The sequence below is a fragment of the Meriones unguiculatus genome, chromosome 18 (genome assembly GCF_030254825.1).
Source record: "Meriones unguiculatus strain TT.TT164.6M chromosome 18, Bangor_MerUng_6.1, whole genome shotgun sequence".
NCBI lineage: Eukaryota > Metazoa > Chordata > Mammalia > Rodentia > Muridae > Meriones > Meriones unguiculatus.
In genome coordinates, this window is record NC_083365.1 from 13041708 (window position 1) to 13066964 (window position 25257).

General features: G+C 44.7%; 1 protein-coding gene across 3 annotated transcripts; it reads right to left on the reverse strand.

Annotated features, from left to right (window-relative positions):
- Positions 1–279: 279 nt before the first annotated feature.
- Positions 280–24731, reverse strand: Chchd5 (coiled-coil-helix-coiled-coil-helix domain containing 5). 3 transcript variants are annotated; one of them, XR_009587513.1, is made up of 5 exons: positions 24552–24731; positions 24079–24219; positions 23834–23999; positions 10588–10831; positions 280–1134 (listed from the first exon to the last, which is right to left on the reverse strand). XR_009587513.1 is itself a non-coding variant. In XM_021641957.2 (4 exons), coding segments are annotated over exons 1-4 (312 nt in total). In that variant the 5' UTR covers positions 24554–24731; the 3' UTR covers positions 3315–10828. The 3 variants fall into 3 exon arrangements, 2 of the variants coding, with proteins under 2 accessions (XP_021497632.1, XP_021497631.1); XM_021641957.2 differs by lacking the exon at positions 280–1134 and having other exon boundaries at positions 3315–10831; XM_021641956.2 differs by lacking the exons at positions 280–1134; positions 10588–10831 and adding an exon at positions 20266–20455.
- Between the last annotated feature and the right edge of the window lie 526 nt (positions 24732–25257).

Genomic DNA, 25257 nt, shown 5'->3' on the forward strand with positions numbered 1-25257 from the left:
CTCTAAGTAAGTGCCTCCCCCTGCCTCTGCTGTTCTGGAATCTTCACCCCCATTTACGCTAGGAGGTCCAGTTCAACGGCAGCATACCATTGTCACCCTTGGGCCGCGTGAACCCTCACCTCTCAGTTTCCTGCTGACTCCAGAGTCTCCCTCACTAGTGTGCTCTGCCTTGCATCCAGAGTAAAGGGTCATGGTGTGTTCTACGTATTCTCAGATTGTTCAGGTAAGACAGATGCTGGGAGCAGAGAGAGACAAAAGGCAGAAGCAGAAATACATCAATAACAGGAAAATCTGCAGCAGTTTTTACTCTCAGAGAACAGAGCCACAGCACTAAATCTTCTGCTTATTTAACAGTGGATTTGAATCTTACTTCCTCTTTCTTTTTTGTTGTTGCTTTTGTCTTTTGGTTCTTTGAGACAGGCTCCCCATATTTAGCTCAGAATGGCCTGAAACTTGAGATCCCCCTGCCTCAGCTGCCAGAATGCTGTGATCACAGGTGTGTACCGCCACACTTACCATTTAATTCTCTTCTACTGTTCACTGGACATCAGGGGCTCAGACTTGGACCAGGCAAAAGAAATCTTCTACAGTACAATTTGATTGTGGCCCACCCTCATTTTGCTTTACTTAAAATAACAACAACCACTCAATAAAACATTTGTGTAGTCATTGCGCAATGCCTGGACTAGAAACAAACTGTCACATAATGTGCAGTTACATTACTTCTTCAGTGGAACAACTTTGAGCCAAACAAGTAAAGAAGTAACCGTACTGTGATACTTAACCTTAGGTGCTTTTGTGGCTGGTAACGGAATGCAATTTGTCTCCATGCAAAAGATCTTTGACATTCCTTGTGCCAGTCCTTGTTCTGGGAGCCCCGTGATTTAGCCTCAGTTCGGCTCCACAGTCTTTGGGGGCTTTGTTTACTTCATAAATGTCATAGAAATATAGTTACCGCACTGTTGTTTAGGGAATGATGACAAGAAAAATATTTGCATAAATATTCTTTTGTTCTAAGTATTTTTGCTTTATTACTGGGTCCATGGATGGACTGAGACCTGTAAACATGTGGGACCAACTGTTAAGATCTTCTCACTGTGGACTGGCACAGTCTTGCTGGTAGGTACCATCACTCTGAAAATAGATATACAGCATAACACTTAAGGATGGACAAAGATACACATGTTCTACACATGAGACTACAAAGGTGTTTTGACTTCATAGTCCCTAACTACTATGGAACGCTCTTATTTACCATGCATGATCTGGCTTCCTGGCCCCATGGCTCATTAGATCAGGTGCATTTCTTTTCAGTGTGCATGAAAATAAATAGAAACTAAGATCAAGACAGAAAGTCACAGGATAAGTAAGACACAGAACCAGGTATGCCTATAGTCCTAGCGTTTGGGAAACTGAGACAGTGTGAGATATATGAAATGATTTATCAGCATGTGATTCTGCCTGGTTTGAGCTGTGCATACACCCCTCTTTAAATAATAAACTTGTCAGCCTGAAATCCTTGCCTACAGATACTATGCATGCACATCCTTTCTGAACAATGCATGTATCGACCTGTTAGCAACCTAGAACCCTCAGCTGCATGCTCAACCCTTTCTGAACAATTGGAATACGTTTCTTCTCCCTTAACAACCATCAAACTTAGATTACATTCAACAGTGCTCTAGTTATGTCCAGGCAGAGAGATTGATTTGGTCTGAAGCAGTTTTGATTACATGTTCAAGAAAGCAAAGGGTATCTCCAAAGTGAACTTTTAGGGAAGATATTTATCGTCTTGCACCTGTGCACATGATGAAAATTAGATGCATTATGGGAAAGGACATGAACGGTAGAACAGAGGTTATACAACTTTAATTTGTCAACCAATACAGAGAATTACCTAAATAACAATCCTAGTAATCAAACTCTGCCTTTTAAAGATTTTATGGAAAGAAGACCCAGGCAGTAACCTGGGGCCCTTGAGTGCTCTCACATGTGTCAAGCTGTCACATTTGACATTGTTTTTGTCTTTCTTTTTATTTTTTTTCTGAATAAAGTTAACTTACTACTTTTGGAAAAAAAAAAAAAGATCTTCTCACTGTCATGATTGCACTGTGCTCTACAGAGAGGTACCCAAACCCATTCAGCTAGTCCTATGTTTTAAACTAATGCTGTTACTTTCTTTTCCAGTCCACAGTTATGCTGAAGCCTTTGTAGCCAAATCTTTGCTGATTTTTAAAATATTCTTTCCTGAGCAAGATTAGGCGGCACATGTGTGTAACCCTAGCACTTGGGAAGCTGAAGCAGGGATCATCAGTAGAAGGTGAGCAGGAGCCTGTCAAGAAAGGGAGGGAAGGGAAGGAAGAGGAGGGAAAAGCAAGGAAGAGCAGAAATTTGTTTCCTGATTTTGTTTTCCAGACTTGCTTAGGTTCAGATGCTAATATTTTTCCAGGTCTTTTAAGCCTTGCTATTTCATTATCCAGAAATGCTTTCCTCGTTTACTTAACAGCTATTGTCCAAGCACAGTTCCCTACCCCTGCAGCAATACTGAACACAGTAATTTACTAAATTAAACACCGCAACATTGTGTTTAAAATACAAGTTCATTTCTACTGATCATCATTTGACAATCAGGGGCAAGTAATTTATATTCTCCGAGCTTTGGTATAAATAACCCCAGCCTACTTCCAAGAAATATTATGAATAATTAAATGATGTAGAACACTTGAAAGTATTTTAGGAAAATCAAGAGCACTATAGAATTCAAGTTCTTAAAATATTGATAAAGGGCTGGCACTAAGGTTTGTGGTCTCTTTCCAAAAGAAATAGGCGGCATTGGTGGTGTTGATGCTGTGTACCAGGAAGGGTGTGAGGTGCTGGATGTCTGTAGTCTTTCCGTAGCCCCGCAGTGTTTAGATGGGTATTTTAGCTCCATTTGACAACTGAACAAACAGCCTCAGTGACATTAAAGAACGCTCTCTTCCCTTAAAGGAATAAAAAACAAAACAAAACAAAAAAACCCGGGATCATCTTTTTAATTATTTTACTGTTTTTTTTTTTAACGGGTTTTTTTTTTTGGGGGGGGGAGTTAAAGAGCTGGCTCAGCAGCTAAGAGCACATACTTCTTTTTCAGAGGAATCCAAGTTACTGAACTCAAAGGAGTTACTCCTCATCCATATCGGGTGGCATACAGCTGCCTGTGAGTCCGGCTCAACAGGAGCCGAACCCTCTCTGGCATTCCTGGGCACAGGCACTCACGCGCACACAGCACGCACTCACGTGCACACAGCGCGCACCAATAGAAGTACACATAACCAGAAGATACAATACAATTTATTTATGCATGTATGTGTTCACATGCATTCCTGGAGGACAACTCTCAGGGGTCAGTTCTCTCCCTCCGCCGTCTGGGTCTCAGGGACTGAACTCAGGTTGTCAGGATTGGCAGCAGATACCCTTATCACTCAAGCCGCCTCGACAGCCCATGGCTCATCTTTGTCAAAGCCATGCTAACGCATTAGCGACCCCATCGTGGATTCTGAATCATATGCACAGTGGAGTGCCTCCAAGGTCTACTGGAGAAAGATGGGGTGGCAGAGGTCAATAGATAGAGTCTGGGCCGGAGGCCCTCTCACAGTAGGTCAAGAGGAACCCCAGACTAATCCTGTGATCATGCTTCAGCCACATCTTGAGGCCAACACATTGCGTGACCGGAAGACTCCTCCCCCCCACCTCTTCTCTGACCCTCAAATAACGGCTATTATGATATGACAGGCCACATGGAAGCTCTACCTCTTCCACTGAGATGCCAACACACAGTTATTCCCTGCCCCTGGGGAGTCCCTGTCCCTTTGGTGCTGTCACGGAAGATTTTAAAGATTCAGACATAATGACTCGAATCGCATCGCCATTTGACTCTCATGCATGAACAAAACACAATGAGACACTTTTACAAATGCAGTCAGAGAGCAGTGGCGATGTTCAGTTGGGCCCACAGACAAATGGATAGAACATATGTGGAAGAGGCCACGTGAGAGATGACCTGGCCATAGTGGAAGTGGTAGAGTCTGTGCATGAGTGCAGCAAGATGGATGGCCTTCCCCTCATCAAGGCTCTATGGACACAATCCTGAAGAATGTCCAACCTATTGTCAACAGAGGCCAATACCGAGCAATGGAATCCTTGGGAATGCAGGTCAGTCTAGCTAAGTTATGACACAACACAATATCAGGCCCATTGGCCAAACTGCTTTACTAAGACAAATGGCCTGGAAGGAGCTGAGAGGGGACACTATAAAAGCTCTATAGTGTGTGTGTGTGTGTGTGTGTGTGAGAGAGAGAGAGAGAGACAGACAGACAGACAGACAGAGAGACAGAGAGAGAGAGAGAGACAGGCTTTTGCTCTGTAGCCGCAGCTGACCTAGACTTGACTATGTAGACTACTCTGGTCTCAAGATTGCAGTGATCCTCCTGCCTTTGCCTTCGAGTTCTGGGATTACAGGTTAGTTGAATATCTTGACTCACAGTCTATTGCTCAGGATCTTGGTTTTATTTCAAAAGATACACCAATGCAAAGCTAGTAATGGTCCGGAAGGCAGACATGTGATAGTTTAGTTTCAGGGGCCACAGCTGCGTGCCCAGGGTGAGTTGATAAGAACAGAACAACACTAGAACATGAAGAGAGGATGTCGAAGGCAAGACAGCATTGCTGCAAAAATCAGTGGCCAAGGGCCCAATGTGGTAAGTATGCCTGGGACTGGTGAAGCCAATGCCCCAGTAAAGAGACTTCTTTCCCTGTGTGACACACAGGAATTTACTCTTGGCAGAAGCCATAAGCCTGGCATTCAGTACAGTCCTCTGCAACAGGGTCATTTATTTTGTGCCCAGTGCATGATGGGAGAGACAGTATCCTGCTTGGTGGGATGACAGAGAGCACAGCTTGCTCAGGGCTTGGCTCTAGCCAGTCTTCATTTTCTCTTCCAACACATCACCTTCCCCAGGACAGAGATTTTGTCTGTTTTTGTAATTTCCAAACTTAAAATGGACAAATAGATGCTTTTGTTCATTTTCTGTTTTAACTTTATTTTTTAACTAATAAAAAAAACCCATAAAATTTTATATATACTAACAGGGTACTAATGTAAAATTTATATAATATATATGTGTATATATATATATATACATATATATATAGGAATATTTAAATAAGATTGAATATATCTGCCTCCTCAATGATTTATCATTGCTCTATGGCAAAAACTAAAATCTCGCTGTCTGGCCTTTTGAAATATAATATATTACTATGGGCTAGCACACCAAAATGTTTGCTCCTGTCTAACTGTAGGGTGATACCCATCAGTCAGCCTTTCCTCATCCATGTTTAAATCTTTGAAGAACTGCCAGCTTGGTTTCAAAGCAGCAACACCAACCATCTTCTATTCCCAACAGCCAGATATGCCGCCGCAGACACCATGAGCTCTTGACTGTTTCCCAGTTTCCAATACTGCCAAACGCCTACTTTCTCATTTCTTCACAGATTACATGAAAGTCTTGATTTTCCAAAAAGTTAAGCAGTTTTGTTGAAACCAAGGGGAAAAGACCTTAATGAAATATATATTGTGAGTTCTATTGTGTTTATTTTAGAACTCACTCAACCATCACAAATCTCACAGATCTGAACAGCAAATATTCAATGCAAACATTTTAATAAGTTGCCAATTTTTATCATATAAAAAGCCTTAGCTTAATACGTTTTTCAATTTTGTTCATGTGAAATCATATTTGTCACAGCAGGAGGGTAGCACTCGTTTCTCTTAGCAGCTTGTTAACGTATTACATTGGAATATTGGATATGTTGGTGTGAGAGCTCTGTTTGCATTGAGGACTTGGCTGCAAAAGATGGGGCCCAGCTGGGAGCTGCTGTCTGTGCTTTGAGATCTAGGCAGCTAATCTCAGAATTTTTTCTTGCCAGACCTGATAGATATTGAAAAGAAAATGAATGTGATGAAAGAAATACGAGGGAGGACAGAGAGCTTTTCCCAAAGGAAGCTGGTGGCCCAAGTCAGTACCTAATTGATGTGGGCCTCTGTTGTCTCTCCAGGGCTATTGGATAGTACCAAGACAACCACTTTAATACGTTTCAGAGCAATAGGCAGGGGGCTCCATTTATACAGTGCTTGCTCATATGCACAAAGCCTGAGCTTGATTCCCAGCACTGCATGAAACCAGGTGCTAACGTACGCCCGAAATCCCAGCGCCTGCAAGGTGGTGAACACATGAGCAGAAGTGCCAGCTCATCCTAAGTCATGCTGAGTTGAAGGCCAGGCTAAGATTTATGTGACCCTGTCTCAAAACAAAAACAAATACAAAAGGCAGACTTGCTCTTGTTGGGACTTGTCATGTTGTAGCAACAGCATAAACCTTGTTTGGAGGGGATCCCATTTGGTGTCATTTATTTCTTCCATAAACAAACGTTAATAGAAAGTGTCCCCTCTCTGAATGGAGTGTCTCTCAAGGACTCTGATCATAGGAAAATGTGTATGATGCAAACAGGTCTGGCTGAAGCTTCCACCTCTGACATGTTCCCAGTGTTAGCCCTGGTGCCTAAGAAAGCCACGAGAAGGTTGCAGCTTTCCCTGGAGGGGGGAGCAAGCCCAGGAAGCCAGATCTCTCCCAGGAAGAGGAGCCACAGTTTTCTCCTGTGTACAATACAGATTCATATATTGTTATGAGGAGACCACATCCTGCAGAAGGAATCTGCAGGAGGACAGTCTGCAGACAGGATAGAAACCAACAAAATGCATTGATCGTCTCCAGTTTCTCAAGGAAAATGTAAAAAGTAAAATGTACATGCTTATGAATGACTAGAAGATGAACATCTGGTCAGAAAAGTCAAAAGATGCAAGATTTTATTTTATTTGCTCATTGGTTTTCTCTTTTTACTGTATCTCACCTCATTTCCTTTCTGGCGGAAGACAGGGTCAAGATCAGAGGCTGAATACCTTAGGAGGTAGGAAGTAATTCCTTCAGAATGAAGATCCCGGGGCAGAAAACCACAGGGCCAGTGGGTGAGTCCTGAGATGCACACACAAAGGCCTTTCCTTCATACACGGTAGGGGATGCAAGCGACAGGGCCACCACCTTAGCAAATGGCTCAGTCTATGGAATTCAGCATTGACATGAAGGAGGAAGAGAAAGTAAAGATCACTTCACCGGGGAAGAAGGACTGACAGCAAAATCGACTGAGATTATTTCACGTCTGCTGTAAAGTGAAAGCGTAGCTGTATAGAGGGCCAGAGTTCAGATGCGAATCAGAGAGCTTTAGGGGGAAAACAGCAACAGCAATAAAGAGGAACCTTATTTTCATTGTCTTTTTTTTTTCATCCTGTGGCTGACCTTGGATTATTTTTTCCACTTAAAAATGCATACTTGCTGGGAGCAGAATTATCTTCCCACTCTGTTTTAATGCCTTTCCTAAGGGGGAAAGGTCATATATTTTAATTAACTTATGGGTTTCCATAAGTCTTTCCATGCATCCTTAGTTTTTGTTAAACTTCCCTCCATCCCTTCCTCTCCTCCACTCCCCCATTGCCATCTCTCCATAAACCTTTTCAGCCCAGTATTCCCAGACTCTGCTTTCATGTGCTCTGCCAGCCCCCTCTTCTCTCAACACCTTTTCCCTTTTGCCCTTTGCTCTTTCTAGATTCCTGATCTCTACAGTTTGTAGAAAACACAAAAATCTAAACATTCAAAGCTAGGATGTGTATATGGGAGAAAACATATTTCAGGGGCCTGGGTAACCACACTTACTATAATATTTCCAAATTCCACCGATTTTCCTGCAAATTTTATGATTCCATTTTCATGACAGCTGAACAAAATCCTATCGGATGTATGTACAGCATTTCCATTATTCATTCATCATTTGGTGGACATCTCGCCTGATTCCATTTCCTGGCTTTTATAAATAGAGCAGCAATAAAATCGGTTAAGCAAGCAAGCATCTCTGTGGCAGAGAACAGGCCCATCTGAGTGTGTGTCCAATAGTGGTATGGCTGTCGCATATCATATTAAAAAAATCTATTTTTAGGTTTTTAAGAAACCTCCAAATGGGTTTTCCCAGTGACCGTGCCAGTCTGTACTCCCACCAGCGGTGATGCGGGTACCCCTTCCCACATTTGTCACCATTTGTCGTCTTGATAGCCATCGTGAGTGGGATGAAATGGGGTTTCAAAGTCATTTTAGCTTGCATTTCCTTGATGGCTAAAAAATAATGGACACTTAAAACATTTATTTACCATTTGTATTTTGTCTTTTGGGAACTTTATTCAGTGTCAGATCCCATCCTTTCACTGGGCTGTTTTTGGAGTTCTTTGCATATTCTAGGTATTAATCTTCAGTCTGACGTATAACTGGCAAAAGTTTTGTCCCAATCCTGTGGGCTGCCTCTTCAATTACTTGACAGGTTCTTCTTCCTTCAGATTTCATGAGGTCCTGTTTGTCAGTTACCGGCCTTATCTCCTGAGCGAGTGGGAGTCCTATTCAGAAAGTCTGTGTATCTTTGCCTCAATCTTACGGTCCTGCCCCCAGATCTTTCCTCTAGCAGTTCCAGAGTTTCAGGTCTTGCATTGAAGTCCTACATCCATTTGCAGTTGATTTATGCTCAGGGTAAGAAATAGTGATTTGGTTTCATTCTTCTACATGGAGCCATCCAGTTTTCCCAGCACTGTTGAAGATGCTGTCTTTTCTCTAATGTGTATCTCTGGCATCTTTGTCAAAACTCAGATGGCTGTGTTTGTGCATACATGTATATGTGTGCCTACATATATGAATACTAAGTATGGATATCTGTCCTCTTAGCATCTCTTTTTGTCTCTGTGTCCCTTTCCTCTCTATACAGAACTCTACAGACATTCACATTTTTCTTTTCTAAACTATTTAAAAATGAGTTGCATTTCTTATGAGTCTTTATTCCTAAACAGTTCTATGTTGCTATATTAATATTTATTTTTCTGTTATGGTTTAGGAATAGCCACATAAGCCTTCAGACATTGATTTCAGTCAGATATGGATGGTTTATTGAATGTATAGCCCAAGATTGATGGATCAGGGATGCAGTTCAGATGTGGGAGCTGAGACTGTGAAATGGAATGTTCTTCAGAGTCAGCTTCTAAAGGTAGAAACCGAAATTAACTCATACAGGGTAGGGGTGGACAGTGGGACAGGGTGGTCAGCTCAGAGTCAAGTTATTTTTGCTAACTAGACAAGCAGTTCTCAGTAACCGTGAAACTGTGCCTCACAGCTGGGGCCAGCTGTGCTTACAGTTGGGGAATTTCCAGGAACAAGAGAGTTTCTCATTGAACATACTCATAATTTATGGTCAACCAGACTTTGCACAGAAATTTTGTAATGTCAACAAGTGAGATGATATGGCGGGTGGGCCTGAAACAAAAATGGCTACAGTTATGCTAAGGGAGCAGGTGGGTCTGAACATGTCTGCTTGACAGGCTCCAGAATCTTTTCAGAGATAAACCTCTGTACTTGTCTGTGAGGGGTTGTCTATACTGGGGTAAGATGGGAAGGCCCATCCTAAGTGTGAATGACAGCACTATGTGAGCTGGTGAAGGGGAAGGAGAGAAGAGCACCAACACTCCTTGCTTTCTGCTTCCTGCAAAATGCAATGTGACCAGCTACCCATACTCCAGCCACAGTGCCTTTCCCACCGAGAAAGACTAAACCCTCAAACTGTGAGCCACAACAAACCTTTAAAAAAAAAAGTTTTATTTATTTAGTGTCTGAGTGCTCTATCTGCATGTATACCACCTCCATGCCAGAAGAGGGCATCAGATCCCATTATAGATGGTTGTGAGCCCCATGTGGTTGCTGGGAATTGAACTCAGGACCTCTGGAAGAGCAGACAGTGCTCTTAACCACTGAGCCACCTCTCCAGGTCCCAAGCCTTTCATTCTTATCAAATATTTTGTCATAGCAATGAGAAAAGTAACTAATGCAAGTGTAAATCTCTTGAGAATGAAGACGTGCATTTAGATGAACAAATCGCATTCTCAAACTAAAGACATTTAACATCGACTCATGACTACTGTCTAATACACAGTCCATGCCATGTGTCCCCAGGAGTCTCTTTTAGTTGAGGACTGTTCCCTGGGATTTTTCTGTCTTTCACGACACTGACATTTTTCTTTTCTTTTCTTTTTTAAGATTTATTTATTTATTACTTATACACTGTTCTGCCTACATGTGCACCTGTGCACCGTAAGAGGGCACCAGATCTCACTATAGATGGTTGTGAGCCACCCTGTGGTTGCTGGGAATTGAACTCAGGACCTTTGGAAGAACAACCAGTGCTCTTACCCTCTAAGCCATGTCTCCAGCCTGACATTTTTCAAGAACCCAGAACAGTCACTCACAGTTTCTTTCAATATTGCATTTTCTCATTCAAGTGGGACCACAAGTGGAGAGTTTTTAGTACTGCTGTGAAAATATATACGAGTGAAAGCTTGGCCTCTGCAGTGATCAGGATCTCAAAGGCGCTTTTCACTGCTCTGGGGACTGAGCAATGAGCAGGACTTACCTGAGCACACTGTGTCGTTGAGAGCAGGAGCATGCCAGGCAAAGCCGTGGTGGTGAGAGACAGCCTGGCAGCCAGAAGGAAAGCTAAGCTAGGAAGAGAGTGGCTTCCATTCTGGGAGTGTCGCTGCTCTTTCTGTGAAATCCATGAAGATAACCTCATAGGCAGGCGGAGCTCAAGCCCCTGGGCTTGGGGTGGCCACTCACGGGCCAATGCTTTGTTGGATAGTTCTTCATGGCAGAGCTCACTATCCAGAGAAGAGAAAAAGAAAAGGTTTGGCCACAGTCTTGAAAATCTCTACCATGTAATACCAGGGCGGGAGCAGTGGAAGAATGGAGTGTATGTGAAAAAACACAAAAAACAAAACACAAAAAACAGGCAGGAGCAAAAAAAGCTTTAGGGAACTCTAAGGGGTATTAAAGACAAATCGCTCTGAAATAGTAAAGACTATTCAGGATAATTGAAACAGAAATACTATAGGAGGAGAGAGATGGGACTCAATTACAACAGAAAGAGAAGAGACAGAGATGTAATAACCACTGGGCAAGATGAGAGGCAAATGGATGGGAAAGCCCTAAGAGGGGTTCAAAGGTGGGGTGAGCCTAACTTTACTTACCCAGCAAGGCAGGTGAAGGCCATAAACATAAAAGTAGAGGAGGAAGAAGATGATCAAACGGCAGGGGTTAGGAGATCTAACTATACTAAGCCTGGCATGGGCAAGCCAAAGAACACAGGCTGAGACTGAGGTCTAGCCTTAGAGGGGGCTCAGAGGAGCCTGCCTGAAGTTGGGTCTGTGAGTGACTCTGTTGTGGGTTGATCTGGTGCTGTGTATTCTGGCTAATTGCTGCCCTGCCCCCCATTCTCCCGTACACCTATCTTTGTTGTGTAAACTTCGCTCCGCCTAATTAAAAGTTAATTGGTTAATAAAACTGTTGAAGCCTGTGATTGGGCAGAACACATTAGGTTTGGGGTCAGAGAGACTACGAGATGGGGAGGGAGCAGGAGGAGAGGAACAAGTTGTCACGCGGCAATCTGGACCATGAGCACGTGGCCATGAAGGCTGGCCTGTAGAACTGCAGCAGCCTTGACAGAAACGATTAAGGCAAGTAACTTGGGGTGTATAGCTGGGAAACAGCAAAATAGCTTAGAGGGTTGATCCCTGCCCAGCTACTGTGCTTTAAAGCTTTTATAAATCCAAGAGGTCTCTGTCTTGATTATTTGGGAACTAGCCAGGGTAGAGGAGCCATTGAGAGTCTAAGATCCATTCAACAGTACAAATCTTGGGCAGGTATTGACCGGTAAAGAGCTACAGAGAGGAGAACTGAAAAGTGCAGCCACATGGAGGTCATTTGTGGATAAATGCTCAGAGTCTGAGGATATTTTCCATGTAAAACTGTGAATATACTAAAAGTACTAATTTTAGACATAATTCCTTTCCTGTACCTATATAAGGAATTTTTATGTAGCCATAATGAGAATTACTTGTTTATATATAATGTGGAATGATTGCAAGTTAAACTTGTAGGTGAAAAATAAGGAAAGGATAGAACAGTATATATAGTAAGGTAGCATTTTTATAAAAAGAAGGGCATAAAAATACACATTTATATATGTCTGCACATGCATGCGTTTGCTGGTATATGCATAAAATGTTTCTAAAAGGATAAAAAAGAAACTGGTAACCTTGGTTACCTAAGAGGAGAGAACATAGATCCAGAGCAGAGGTGAAAGCAATCTTTCCAACGCAAACTTTCTGTACCTTTTAAGTTCTATGTTACATGCAGCTATCACTTATTTTTAAAATTGAAAAATGCATATGTAATTCTTTCTGAGATCACACACTCGTAGTTTACATCTTAGTGGACATCTGTTCAAAACGGTAGTGTAAGAGTTCTCGTACTCTTTCAAACTGCTCTGTGCATCTCATGTTATAGACCAAACATTGTGCAAGGTTTCCAGTTCTTCGCGTACTGCAGGAATTGCCCTTGGACAGTCTAGTCCATGCCCACATCAATTTCTGCAGCGTAACTTCCTACAAGTGGGGCTGTTCTTCTCCATTGCTTTCCACAGGGGCTGTTCCAGGACACACCATGCCACCCCACTCACACTGGCTCAGGGTATCCCCCCAAACTGTGGGGGTGTTCCACCTTCCTTTCTGTTGTTGTGGTAAGTCACCCTAACCAGAGACAACCTGGGGAGGAAAGGGTGCATTTGGCTTATACTCCCAGGTCATAGTCCATCACTGAGGGAGGTCAGGGCAGGAGCTCAGGATGGAAACCGAAGCGCGCTGCTGCTTGCTGCCTCATTCTCTGCCTGGGTTGCTCATTCTTTCTCAGCTAGCTTTTTTTTTCAATACAGCCCCAGATGACTTGCCTAGGGATGGTGATACTCACAGTGAACGAGGCCCTCCTATATAAATTAATAATCAAGACAGTCCTTTACAGATATGCTCACAGACCAACCTGACAACTAAGGCTAACCAGTCTATCTGTGGGTCATGAAAAGCATGGGACCAAGTGTTCTTCTGCATTCCCTCCAAAGATATAGCTGGGCTGCTTTTCCTCGAAAGCCTTCCAATGAGGTAGGGCTGAGCAATGAGGTAGGAGAGCAGCAGTGATGAGCTCCCAGAAGCACTTCTAGAACTAGCCCCAATAAATGTCCCCCGAGCCTTGAGCCCTACCTTCTCTTTTGTCTGCTTGATGTGTGAGGTGTGAGCACCATGGCACCACAGAGCTTACTGATGCCTGGCCTAAGTCCTTGACCCTTCCTGCCATGGGCAACGAGCCTATTCTTGATGAACCTGCTGGTACTACTGGCAGAAAATGAGAGAAGACAGCAGCCCACCATCAGGCCCCAGGCCCTCTGCCTATCTTCTTGCCCTACCCCAAAGCAGACCATGTTCCACATCGGGACCTGAAGAGGATGTGGTGATCACCTCCTTCACTCGTTCAAAATGTTTTCTGCCAACTAGGTATGACGGCGCATACCTGTGATCCACGCACTCAGGAAGATGAAGCCAGAGAGTAAAGAGCTCAAGGCCAGCCTGGGTTACCTGGCAATACCTTGTCTCAAAACGCTAAAAGAAGAAGAAGAAGAAGGAGGAGGAAGAGGAGCAGGAGGAGGAGGAGGAGGAGGAGGAGGAGGAGGAGGAGGAGGAGGAGGAGGAGGAGGAGGAGGAGGAGGAGGAGGAGGAGGAGAAAAAGAAGAAGAAGAAGAAGAAGAAGAAGAAGAAGAAGAAGAAGAAGAAGAAGAAGAAGAAGAAGAAGAAGAAGACGACTCTGAACACTTACTATGACATACACTATTGTAAATGCCTTTAGTATACCACCAAGCAAACAAACAAGAAAAGGTTTCCTGCCCTGTGTCCCCTGCTACTAGGGAAGATGGATAGTGAAGCTAATATCGTAAAGTGTCGGAGGCATGAAGCAGGGTGAAGCCTAGCGTGTTCTAAGAGTCATGTGCTGGGGAGCTTGGAAGAACATGAGAGTAATGAGAAGTAGGAACCCAGTTGTGTTGAATACCGGAGCATGCTTACCCATGTCCATGCATGTGTGTGTGCAGAGAGAGAACAAATGATCAAAGGACAATGTTTTAAGTCTCTCCTTTCACACTGGGTTCCAAGGATCTAATTAAGGTCCTTAGGCTTGCATGGCAAGCTCTTTCACTCTCTGAGCATTTCATTGGCCCAGTCAGTCCAGCAGGTGTTTGTTTGCCTCTGTGCACTTTTAGACAGAGAAGTAGTATATATTCCATATTTCGACATGTCTTCCCAACTGGGTCTCCGGCTGCTCTATCAAGAGAATCTAAAGAGTTCGGGCAAAGTAGAAACTGAGGGACAATGGTGAGACAATGAGACAATGGTGGTGGCTCAGCTGGATCTGGTGACAAGGAAGCAGGGAGGAGGAGCTAGATTTCAGGTATGTTTTGTGGGAGGTGCACTGGTGATGAATGTGAGGGGGAAGGGAGGTTAGGGGCCTGAGGCCTTTGGCCTGAGCAGCTGGAATAGATCTGCCTGCCTCAGGGAAGGGTGGGCATGGAACCAGCTCAAATGTCAAGTCAAGAGATCAGCCCTGAACACAGCAAGACCGAGGCGCTCTACCTCTTACAGTCTAACACATCAGAGTGGAGTCCCTGGATTGGCAGTGATGTGCGAGTTTGGTAGAGGTTAAATTCCAGAAATTTAATTTAATTTGTTTCCTTCTGTAAGTCAGCACCGCTGTTTTTCTTCATGGCCCACAATATTGAACCATCCATTGCAGAGCCATTTTGAACACTGTGACACAATGTCTGGCTTACTACCTTGGAGTTCTGTGTCAGCAGATCATCTCTGACCATGGGTTAACCATTGCGTTCAGTGTTGAAACAATGGCATAAACTGTCATTTGAGCAGTTGCTTAACTGTTCACCCCTGTAAATGTCATGATTTAAACAGTGAAGTGAGACCGCGGAGGAGACTGTGCCAGCATGACCTGGGCGCCACTGAAAACAAAGACTAAATGCTGCTGCTGCTTGTATGACAGGTGGGAATAACTCATCCAAATGGGTTAGGAGAGAGAGAACAACCAAAGAACTCATACTACGCAAGCACATGGGGTTGTATGGGCTCAAAATGTACATGGCAGTGCAAGTGGAGACCGAATCTTACAAATGCACACCGTAAATCTATCAAAAGTGCCATTTGACCAGCTGTGGTGTCCTAGCTTTGTTATAAAACTCAGAGGCATCTCACATCCTGAAGATTTTATGTTTTTTAGGGACTTCAGAATCAATTGAACATCCTTTAGGACTACATTTCTAGGCAAGAGAAGATATATATGCGTATATGAGTATATATATATATATATATGGATTTTATCAGAGTGGTGGTTCTCTGACTTGGCTGCATATTGAATCAATTTAAGCTCTTACTATTTTTTTAAAGTGTAGGTCTCATCCCAAGAGATTTGGACTTAATTGGCATGAATACATCCTGGCTTTTAAAAAGCAGCATGCGGTATGATAGAATCCAGCCTACTTTCTCTCAGGATTGATTTTCCTTAGAGAATCTAGCTTCTATTTGCACACATCCTCTCTCAATGCCTTTTTTTTATTGCTTTGTTTTTGAGACAAGGTCTTGCTATGTATCTCCACTGGCCTGTTAGGTAGATCAGGCTGGACTCAAATTTACTGTAATCTACCTACCTTAGTCTGTTAAGAGCTAGGGTTACAGGTGTGTACCACCACACCCTGCCTTTCTTTCCAAAGGCAGTTTTGATGGTACTAATTGGCTTACACCATGGGAGGTTGGTGCTGACAAATATTATCATTATAGTGATTATGATTTTCAGTAGGGTACATTAACTAGCACCACAAAACTCTATCTTGAAAGCCATCAAAGATAAAATGGAGGTTCTTGAAGACATGCTCTGCTTCCTGGTTGACATCTCCCATCCTTTCCCACCCATAGCCCGTTGGCTGGAACATTTGCCCCCTTGGAATTCTGGGCGAGTCAGTTTGTCTTAAAAACCACATCAGCACCAGCCTATCTCCCCCAGCATTTCTATCTTACTCCAACAATGTGCCCAATCCACTCTTCATGCCCAGCGTATCTTCTTGGCATTCTTTGTGAAGTGGGTCAGGATTTATCAAAAAATATTTTCACCAGTGGTGGCCATGGTGGGATAGGGTGATTGGTGACAGCAGTGATGGGCAGGAAGGGTGAGTAAGATGATGATGGCCACCTGTGGCAGCTGTGACAGACCGAGGCAATGAACGGCAGCTGAGGCAATGCGTAGTAACCATGGTGGTGGCTACAACTGAAATGAATTTAGCGAATAATGGTGACCAGATGAGGCAGCCATATTTGGCTGACTGACGGCCGTCTCTTTGCCTGCACGTATGGCAAGCAGGAAGTAGCAGTAAACAAAAACGAAAGCTCTCAACTAAATAGTCCTCAACCCAAGGGATCCTGGAGTGGGAATGCCCCATCCCCCACAGTCCCCAGAGGACAAGGCTGTCGCCACAGTGACAGTGTGCTTGGCAAGGGCTTTCCTTTCCTGGCCACACTTCTCACTGTTCTACCGTGGCTTTCTTTTCATCATTTCCCCAACCCCTTTCTCACATCCCTAAGATACCATGGTGCATCATGGGGAGTTATGATTCAAGCGCATATGGCACATTAACAGAACTGAGCCTCTGCCAAACCATAAAACTGTGACAAATTTCAAAAGACTGAAATGTAAAAGATGTTACCAAACTGACTTAATGAGGCAAGATAACTAGAAAAATTCCCATATGTTTAGAAATTAAGAAATATACCTCTAAATTTCTAAATAATCCATACCAATAAAGAAATAAAATTAGAAAAATATGCTGTATGACCGATGTAATGTATATATCCTAGTAATGGAAAAGAGTGAAACATTCATCTCAAAAAGATACAGGCTGTGTGTGGTGGCACATACTTGCCCTCGGAGGTGAGAGGATTGGGAACTCAAGGTCAGTTTTTGCTACACAGTAAAGTTAGGCCATCCTGGCCTACAGGAGACCCCGTCTCAATCAAATATAAGCCAAAATAATGATAAACAAAGTTAAGTTAAAAACAAATTGACAAAAAAAAAAAAAAAAGTAGGGAACAGGTAGAGGGCCTGAAGGGAGAGAGGCAGTACTATAGATGCTATGGACCTTAGGATAATGTGGTTATTGTGAACAGATTTATGACAACCGATAATGTGACAAATTCCCAGAGAAAATACAATTACCAAGCCAGACACAGCTAAAGAAACAAAACACCACAAAATTGTTTTGTTTACTTAACCAAAGCACAGATTCTTTTTTTAATTTTTTTTTTTCTTCAAGACAAGGTTTCTCTCTGTGTGGCCCTGGCTATCCTAGGACCAGGCTGTCTTGAACATAGAGATCCGCCTGCCTCTGCCTCTCCAGTGCTAGGATTAAACGTGTGCGCCACCAACCACCCAGCTAAGCACAATCTTTACAGCCAAATGTCATCTGGAAGTGAAGTCTCCTTTCTTCTAGTTAGTGAAGTCTCAAGAATTCGTGGGCCACTGGGGAGTGGTGGCACATGCTTTTAATACCAGCGCTTGGAAGACAGAGGCAGGTAGATCTGTGAGTTCGAGGCCAGCCTGGTCTATAGAGTGAGTTCCAGGACAGCCAAGGCTACACAGAGAAACTCTGTCTTGAAAAATAAAATAAAATAAAAGAATGCATGGGCTAATAATAGAAGGTAATAGCATGATGCCCTTGAGGTTTCCCCTTTCACTCTATTGGACCCTGCATTCCAAAAAGAGGCCATATAAAAATATTCTAGTATTTTGTTTATTCTCATCACACTCTTAGGAACATGAAGCAGAAACCACACTAAAAAAAAAAAAAAAAAAAAAAAAAAAGCTGGGCTGAAAAACATGCCCCAAAGTCTGAGGGCCCACACACAGCCCAGGAAAATGAGCTGGGGGCAGAAAGTCATCAGACCCTAGGCGGCACTTTCAACGCTACGAGACCAGCTGTTTACCCGCTCTCGCTTCCCTTCCGTCTGGAGCCCACACAGCCAGCACCTGGGAGCTCCTCCTACATTGACGCTAAAGGACTTCCACCTGGACTCCTAAGCTAACAAGTTTCTTTTGTTTTTGGAAGCAAATATTCAGAGGAAACTCCCAATGGGTCAGGCTGATTTCTAAGCCACGACACAAATCTTGGGATACAAATGGCTGGCTACTTTTGGAGTCACCTCAAGGGAGGAGAAACTTGTCTCAGTGGTTAATCTGTATGGAGGTTATGGGCATTGTTGAAGCAAAAAAATTCTGGAGATGAAGGGATCTCTGAAATCCTGAGGCTGATGACAGGGGTAATTGGTACTGATCTGCGGTCTAGCTAGTTGGCAGGGTGTTTGCCTAGTGTGCGCAAAGCTCTGGGTTGGATTTTCAATACCACATAAACTGGGCATGGGAAACAGTCCTGTGATCCCAGACCTTGGGAGATAGAGACAGGAAGAACAGAAGTTCAAGTCTTCCTTGGCTACACAGTGAGTTCAAGGCCAGTTAGGGATAGATGAGGCCCTGTCACAAAATAAATACATTTTTAGAGATTGGTTGGTATTAACAATCTGGAAGGTTCACACAAAAGTAACAATCCTAGGTAGTCTGCGTGATACAAGTTAAGACTTTAATATCCTTTCACCAACACAAAATGGCCTTTTCCACCTTATCCCTTGTTCCTGATCAGGCTTCTCCCACAGATCCTGTAGCCTGTTCCTTAGCAGTTAAATTTATGAGAATTCAAGTCTGTATGGGAACGCTACCCCTGGGCTTTCTCTCTCTGTACCCTGGACCGTTTCTTCACGACCTGATCATTTTGGGGAGTCAGTGGGCAACCAAAGAGCTGTTGCTATGAACACGAGGAAGGCAGCACCATTCAGATTCACACAGGCCAGCTCTCTTCTGTACTTGAACCCATTATCTCTGCATGCTGTCCTCTCCTAATGCTGGTCACATGACAGAGGTGCCAGGAAGGGTCAATCCCTGACAGTGGCCCTCCCTCACAGACTGGGGGCTGGTAAAAACACTCATTTTCTAGACACAGGAAGTTTTTTGCCATCCTCGGAGGCCCATGGTGGTTTCCAGCTTGATAACACTCTCTAGAATTACATTTTATTCTGCTTTACTGGGGGTGGGAAGCAGAGGATGCCATGGAGCATTGTGAATGCCAGAAGGCCACTAGTGAGTCAGTTCTACCCTTCCAACACGCGGGCCTTGGGGATCAGGCTCAGTGCATCAAGCTTGGCAGCAAGCATGCTCACCCACTGATTCACCTTGCCACACTGCAAACACACTCTTTATTGGCTACCTTCTTGCCTCCCTTCCCCACTCCCACCACTATTTCTGGATTCAGTCTGAGAATATACTATCAGTGCCTGTTCTGAGACTTGGCTTCTGGGAAACTGATAATCAATAGATAACAAAAACCTAGTGAAAGAAGTTTCCAAGCCACGTCCTTCAACGTTTTTTCAGTGTTTAAATATATTTAGGGAGATGGGACCTAGTCTGGCCTCAAACTATGTAGTAAAGGATGACCTTGAACTTCTGATTCTCATGCCTTGCTTCTGCCTCTACAGGGTTTTCAATACGGTCAGTCTTTACATCCACTGCCCAAGGCCTGTGTCTACTGCTCAACTGGTTCTGATTCAGCAGTGGAAAAAAATGTGCTATTTATTGCTCCTCCTCCAAGCCTCAAGACAACTGTATAAAGATGAATGTAGGCTGCAGGCACAGTGGGAGGTAGAATGCATCTGACTGGCATCTGTGAGGCTGCGGGTTGCCTCTCTCCCCAGCTCTGGAGAGCAGAAAGCTGGCAGCTCACACCTGTAGTGTGCTCACACCCAGCACTCAGAGAGACTGCTGTGAGTCTGAATCCAGTTCAGTCCACATAATGAACTTCAGGACTGCTTAGACTTAAACAAAAAACAGTCTGGTGACTGCGGGTGGGAGGGCAGCCTTTCCCCAATGTACACACACAGCAAGGGACAGAATGGCTGAGTCATCTTAATCCTAAGCCTGGAGCAGGAGCAGCCTAGCCCTGCCTGGGCTCTTACTTAGCAGACCAAGTAAAGCTGGGGCATGGATGACCAAGATTTCCTCCAGGTCGCACAGTGGTCCTCTCATGCTAAAGGCCAGAATCAAAGCCCAGTACTCAGTCTTTATTTATTTATTTAGAGTCCTGATATCCAGGAAAACCAGACCCACAGCACAGCCCTCAAGACTCCAAAATGATAACTCTTCTGAATAACGACATCAAGTGGGATAGTCACTCATGTCAAGTTTTCTTATGTCAAGTTTTCTTAAAGTCCAAGGGGTCTTCAGGAGGCAGGAAGTGGCTGTGCCTGTGGAGCAAACATTTTGAAATTTACTGGCCTGGAGACCACTGATGGGGAGATAATGTAGACACAGCAATGGTTGTCCTCATATTGTCCAGTGTGGAGGGAAAATGTGCCAAGAGGTGACCTTGGTTATTTGCCATAAGAACAAGTTGACCAGGGTAAGCTGAAACCTGGAACTGAAAGGTACTCTTCTGTTTTTATTTTTAATTTTTTGCAGGAGGTTGAAAGAGAGGGTCTCACTCTAGCCCGGGTTGGCTTGGAACTCACCAGTGACCCAGGCTGATACAGAACTCACTTAATAACTCAGGCTGGCTTGAATTCAAGGCAACCTTCTTACCTCAGCCTACAAAGTACTAGGATTACAGGCAAGTGCCAGCATTGTTTCAGGTGCTAGGGACTCAGTGGGCAAAAGTCTTTCACTCTGGGAAATCTCCTTTCAAAACAGGAGGGAGAGACACCCAAAGAAGAAGATTAGTCACATGGTAGGAAATTCTATGCACCAGGCTAAAGAACAAAAGTCTGTGTGCAAAATCAGGAAGCATTTGGACTGTCAGCAACATAAATATGAGCCCTCCCACTAAGGCCTGTATATCACATGGTAGATGAGGACCTTTTCATGTGAAGATCATAAAGGGAACAGATGAGCCCTAAATCTCACCGTCCCCAATTAGGAGGAGTTGAGGTTGTGATGGTGTCGGGCATGAAGGAGCAGGACAGTGGAAGGAACTGGGTGTTAGTCATTCTTAGAGCACTGAAGAGCCTTGAGCCAAGTGGGGGGACCGGTGACTTAATTTCCATTTTGTTTCTCACTCTTACATTTATTATTTTTTGTTGCGGATGTGTATGTCTGTGAGTGGCTGTGCATGCACAGCAGAGGGCAACTTGTAGGAACGGGTGATAGAACTCAAGTTATCAGACCCGGCAGCCAAGCCACCTCCCTGCCGCAGTTTCCATTTCAAAGCTCTTCCTCTTCTAGCTGTGGGGAAGAGAAACTGTGGGGTCGAGGGAGACGCAGAAAGAGATGGCTGCTTGTCTACAAAGAACTGCCAACCTTAAAGGCAGAGGTGGTGAAGAGATGGCTCAGCACTTGTTACTCTTGCAAGAAACCTGGGTTCCATTTCTATCATGCACATGGTGGTTCAGAACCACCATAGTAACTCTACATCCAGAGGACTCCAGGAGAGCTGAAGCCCTGTCCTTACCTCCATGGACACCAGGCCCACATGGCCCACATACATGCAGGAAAAACACTGATACACATAAGAAAAAACAAAACAAAACAAAACTAAACTAAACTAAAATTAAATGCAACAAAAAACCCAAACCAAAACATAAAAAGGAATGAAAGGGCTTTATGGTCCAGATGCTGAACTTGAAAGAAATACACATTCCTATGAAATGGCTGAGTAATTAGTACGGACAATATGCAATCATTCCTGAAGACCTCAAAGTTGTAAAGCAGGCACCTTAGCAGACAGAGCCATCTCCAAAGCCCCCTCTCATGCCCCAAGCATATTACTGTTTGCTTTTGGAAACAAGGTCTCCTCCCTCTGTAGCCTTGGCTGGCCCAGAGAATTGTAGAGAAATTTTTCCCTTTTTTTTTTTCCTGATAGGATTTCTCTGTGTAGCCTTGGCTGTCCTGAACTTACTTTGTAGACCAGGCTAGCCTCAAACTCACAGAGATCTGCCTGCCTCTGCCTCCCAGAGTGCTAGGATCACAAGCGTGAGCCACCACCACCTGGCTTTAAAAGTCCTTCTGGGCAGTTTCTACTCTTATAACCTAAATGTTTCATCTAGCCCTGTTCTATATAAAGAACCAATGAATATCAGGCATAATAAGAGGATAAACTTTAGCCAAGAACTCTCCTGAGGCATGAGAATCAAGGGAAACAGCAGGGCATGACCCAGGATGGGGGAACTGGTAGAGATACCCTTTTTTTTTTTTTTTTTTTTTTTTTAGGTTTTTCAAGACAGGATTTCTTGTGTAGCCTTGGCTGTCCTGGACTCCACTTTGTAGACCAGGCTGGCCTTGAACTCACCTGCCTCTGCCTCCCTGAGTGCCGGGATTAAAGGTGTGCACCACTGTGCCTGGCTCTGGTGGAGCTTAAAAGCCAGCAAATAGGAAAAGAGGGACAGAGGAGGTTTTCTGAGAGAAGAATCATGTAAACAGGATAAGAACTAGACAGGAGATGGACTCTGGAGGGCAGTCGAGGCAGAGTGAAAAATCTGGAAGAGACAAGGCAGATGTGCTCTTGACAATTGTTCATTTGTCCACTTAGGGTGGAACATGGAGCTAGAGGTGGAGACTGGAGAGGGATAGGGGCAGAGTCACTGGGATCCAGGTTGCAGTGGAGATAGAGCTGTTCTGGTAGAAGCAAAACTACACAGAGGTAGAATTTCTGGGCCTATCACAGAAGGATAGGAAAGGACAAGATGAACCAGATAGAAACCCAGAAGATGAGAAAGAAAAGGCAAAGTTGCAGGGACAGAAGACCCAGGAGAGGTGCTCAGAGGAGGGTGGTTAAAGGTATGAGTTTTCCCTTTGAAGTGGTCCAGCAAGAGAGGCAAAAAACATTGAAAGGAGTGTTCTGCATTCTTTCTTCCATTTCTGACAACTCCAGAGCATTTTAAGAGTTTTTCTAATTGCCTCATCAATAACATTTTAATATCTCAGATATATTGTATATGTTTATGTATTATGTATATTAAAAATATCATTTTTGTGAACCTATCCACCCCACCTCCCTCACCCCACCAGTACAGCTGAAAAGCTGTGAAAGAGACAAAATGGACAGGGAAGGAAAGAACACAAGGGATGCAGCAAGACTCATGGACTTTGTTCCCAGTGTGACTGGGAAGCCACTAGAGAGTTTTAAGCACGGGTCTGGAGTGACCAGAATTCAGGTCTCTATACGGAAGTAAGAGGTTCAGGCAAGCCAGGAAGAAGGCTGGGGCAGGTGCACAGACAGAGGAAGAGTATGAAAGACAGCTGGACTAAAGCAAAGGCTGCCACTTAGGCACAGCCTGTGGGACAGGACAAGCTGAAGATAACCTCAAGAGGAGACAAGAAAGAGTTCTGATTCAAGTCTGTGATTGGACTAAGAGTCCAGGACGCAGTGGGGAATTTTAGAGATCTTACGATAGGAGCAACGAACGAGGGGCGGAATAAGAGCTGATCCAGAGGGTTGTGGAACACGCTGGGCGTTTCTGGGGATACGGCGGAAGTCCCAAGAGTTGGAAGCATGTTTCAGATTCTGAAAGCACAGCCAAGGCCATGTGTGGAAATGGAGGTGGGGCTAGGACGTGAAGGTATTTATTTTAAACCAGAAAATTCCGGAAGTTGTGAAGGGGAAACGAGATGAGCTAGCGAGCCTGCTTTACCTCTCCAGCTGTGGGTGAAGTTGGCGGTTGCACCTGCTCGGCACACTGCAGGAAGCGGCGCATGTGTTCAGAACAGTTGCCAACGGCTGCCTCATTCAAGCGAAGGCACTCCTCAAAGGCTTCAAAAGGCTCAGCACAGGCCTGTCGGATCTGACGGATGATGGGGCTGTGGGAGGAGGGCATTTCAGACCCGGAAGCACAGACCCCACTGCCTGGCAACCTCTAGTCCCCAGTCTGACACTCACTGGGAGGACGTGCAGCGAGCAATGCTCATCTTAAGGTGGTGACAATCCCGATGCCACGACTCGGGCTTGGCCGCCACACATTGGCCATACTGATCCAGCTCCCGGCTGCAGTATCGCGCAGTGACTTCCAGGGCAGCCTGCCTGTGGGACAGGACAAACTGAAGATAATCTCAAGAGCAGACAAGAAAGAGTTCTGATTTAACTCTGTGATTGGAGTAGGGATCCAGGGTGGATTTGGGGCTTTTAAAGATTTTATGATAGGAGCAACCAACGAGGCGCAGAAGTTAAAAGCTGAGCCCTGGGCGCTGTGGAACAGGGTGGGAGTTTCTGGGGAGAGTGAAAGTCCTAAAACAAAGTCTGGCTACTGTGAGGCAGGACTGGAGTATCTCCCAAGTCTTGAGGGCAGTCATTCCCCGTTGGGGATCGTGCAACCTGACAAGCATGATCTACAGTTATACGGAGCCGTAACTCACATCTCCAGGCAAGTTCAGGCGCCGATCAGTCAAGGAGCACAGACCCGCCTATTCCGGTATCAGGTTGTCATGGAGGCGCCCTCTCTCAGACCTCCAGGCCTCACTCTTCCGGTCGCCGCCACTCACCCAACCTACGTTCAACCACCATGCCTGTGTCCTGCTTCGCCTTCCGACTCACTGCCTGTCCGGGAGGCGTCCCCTACAACTACTTCCGGTCCGTCGGCTATTCTGTTTCAGGTTGGTTTTTTTAGTTCCGGCTTGTGGCGGCGTCGCTTAGAGCTCAGGGAAAGCAGGACTTGGGAAGTTCTGCTGCAGCGGAGCACCGGAGCCGGTTACCTGCGGGTGTAATCTGCAGCCGCTTGCGCTGTCACTTTCCTGACGCCGCGGCTGAGTCGGCAGCTGGGTCGCCCCTGCTGAGTTTAGGAACGCGGGGACCGAGGTCTCAGGCCGAGCCGCCACCGTCGGCTTTATGCCAGTGCATACTCCCCTCCTGACTGTGGCGCTAACTTGGTGGAAAGGCATCACCCCAATAGCCACACTCGACCTCTTCTCTCAGGCATGTCCTTTTCCTACAATAGAAAGGCAGGTTGAAAGTTTTTCCTGCTTGCTTCTTGCAGTCGAAGACAACTTCCTTCCTTTGTCATTCCCTTCGGTGTTCCCACCCTCCACATTTGCTAGCCCTGGAAGTTCATTTCCCTGTTCAAAA

Coding starts and splice junctions, on each gene's coding strand:
- Chchd5 (XM_021641956.2), bottom strand. Junction 24,000..24,078: donor GCTCGCTGCACGTCCTCCCA/GTGAGTGTCAGA, acceptor CTCCTCCCACAG/CCCCATCATCCGTCAGATCC. Junction 20,456..23,833: donor CTTCACCCACAGCTGGAGAG/GTAAAGCAGGCT, acceptor TTTGCTCCACAG/GCACAGCCACTTCCTGCCTC.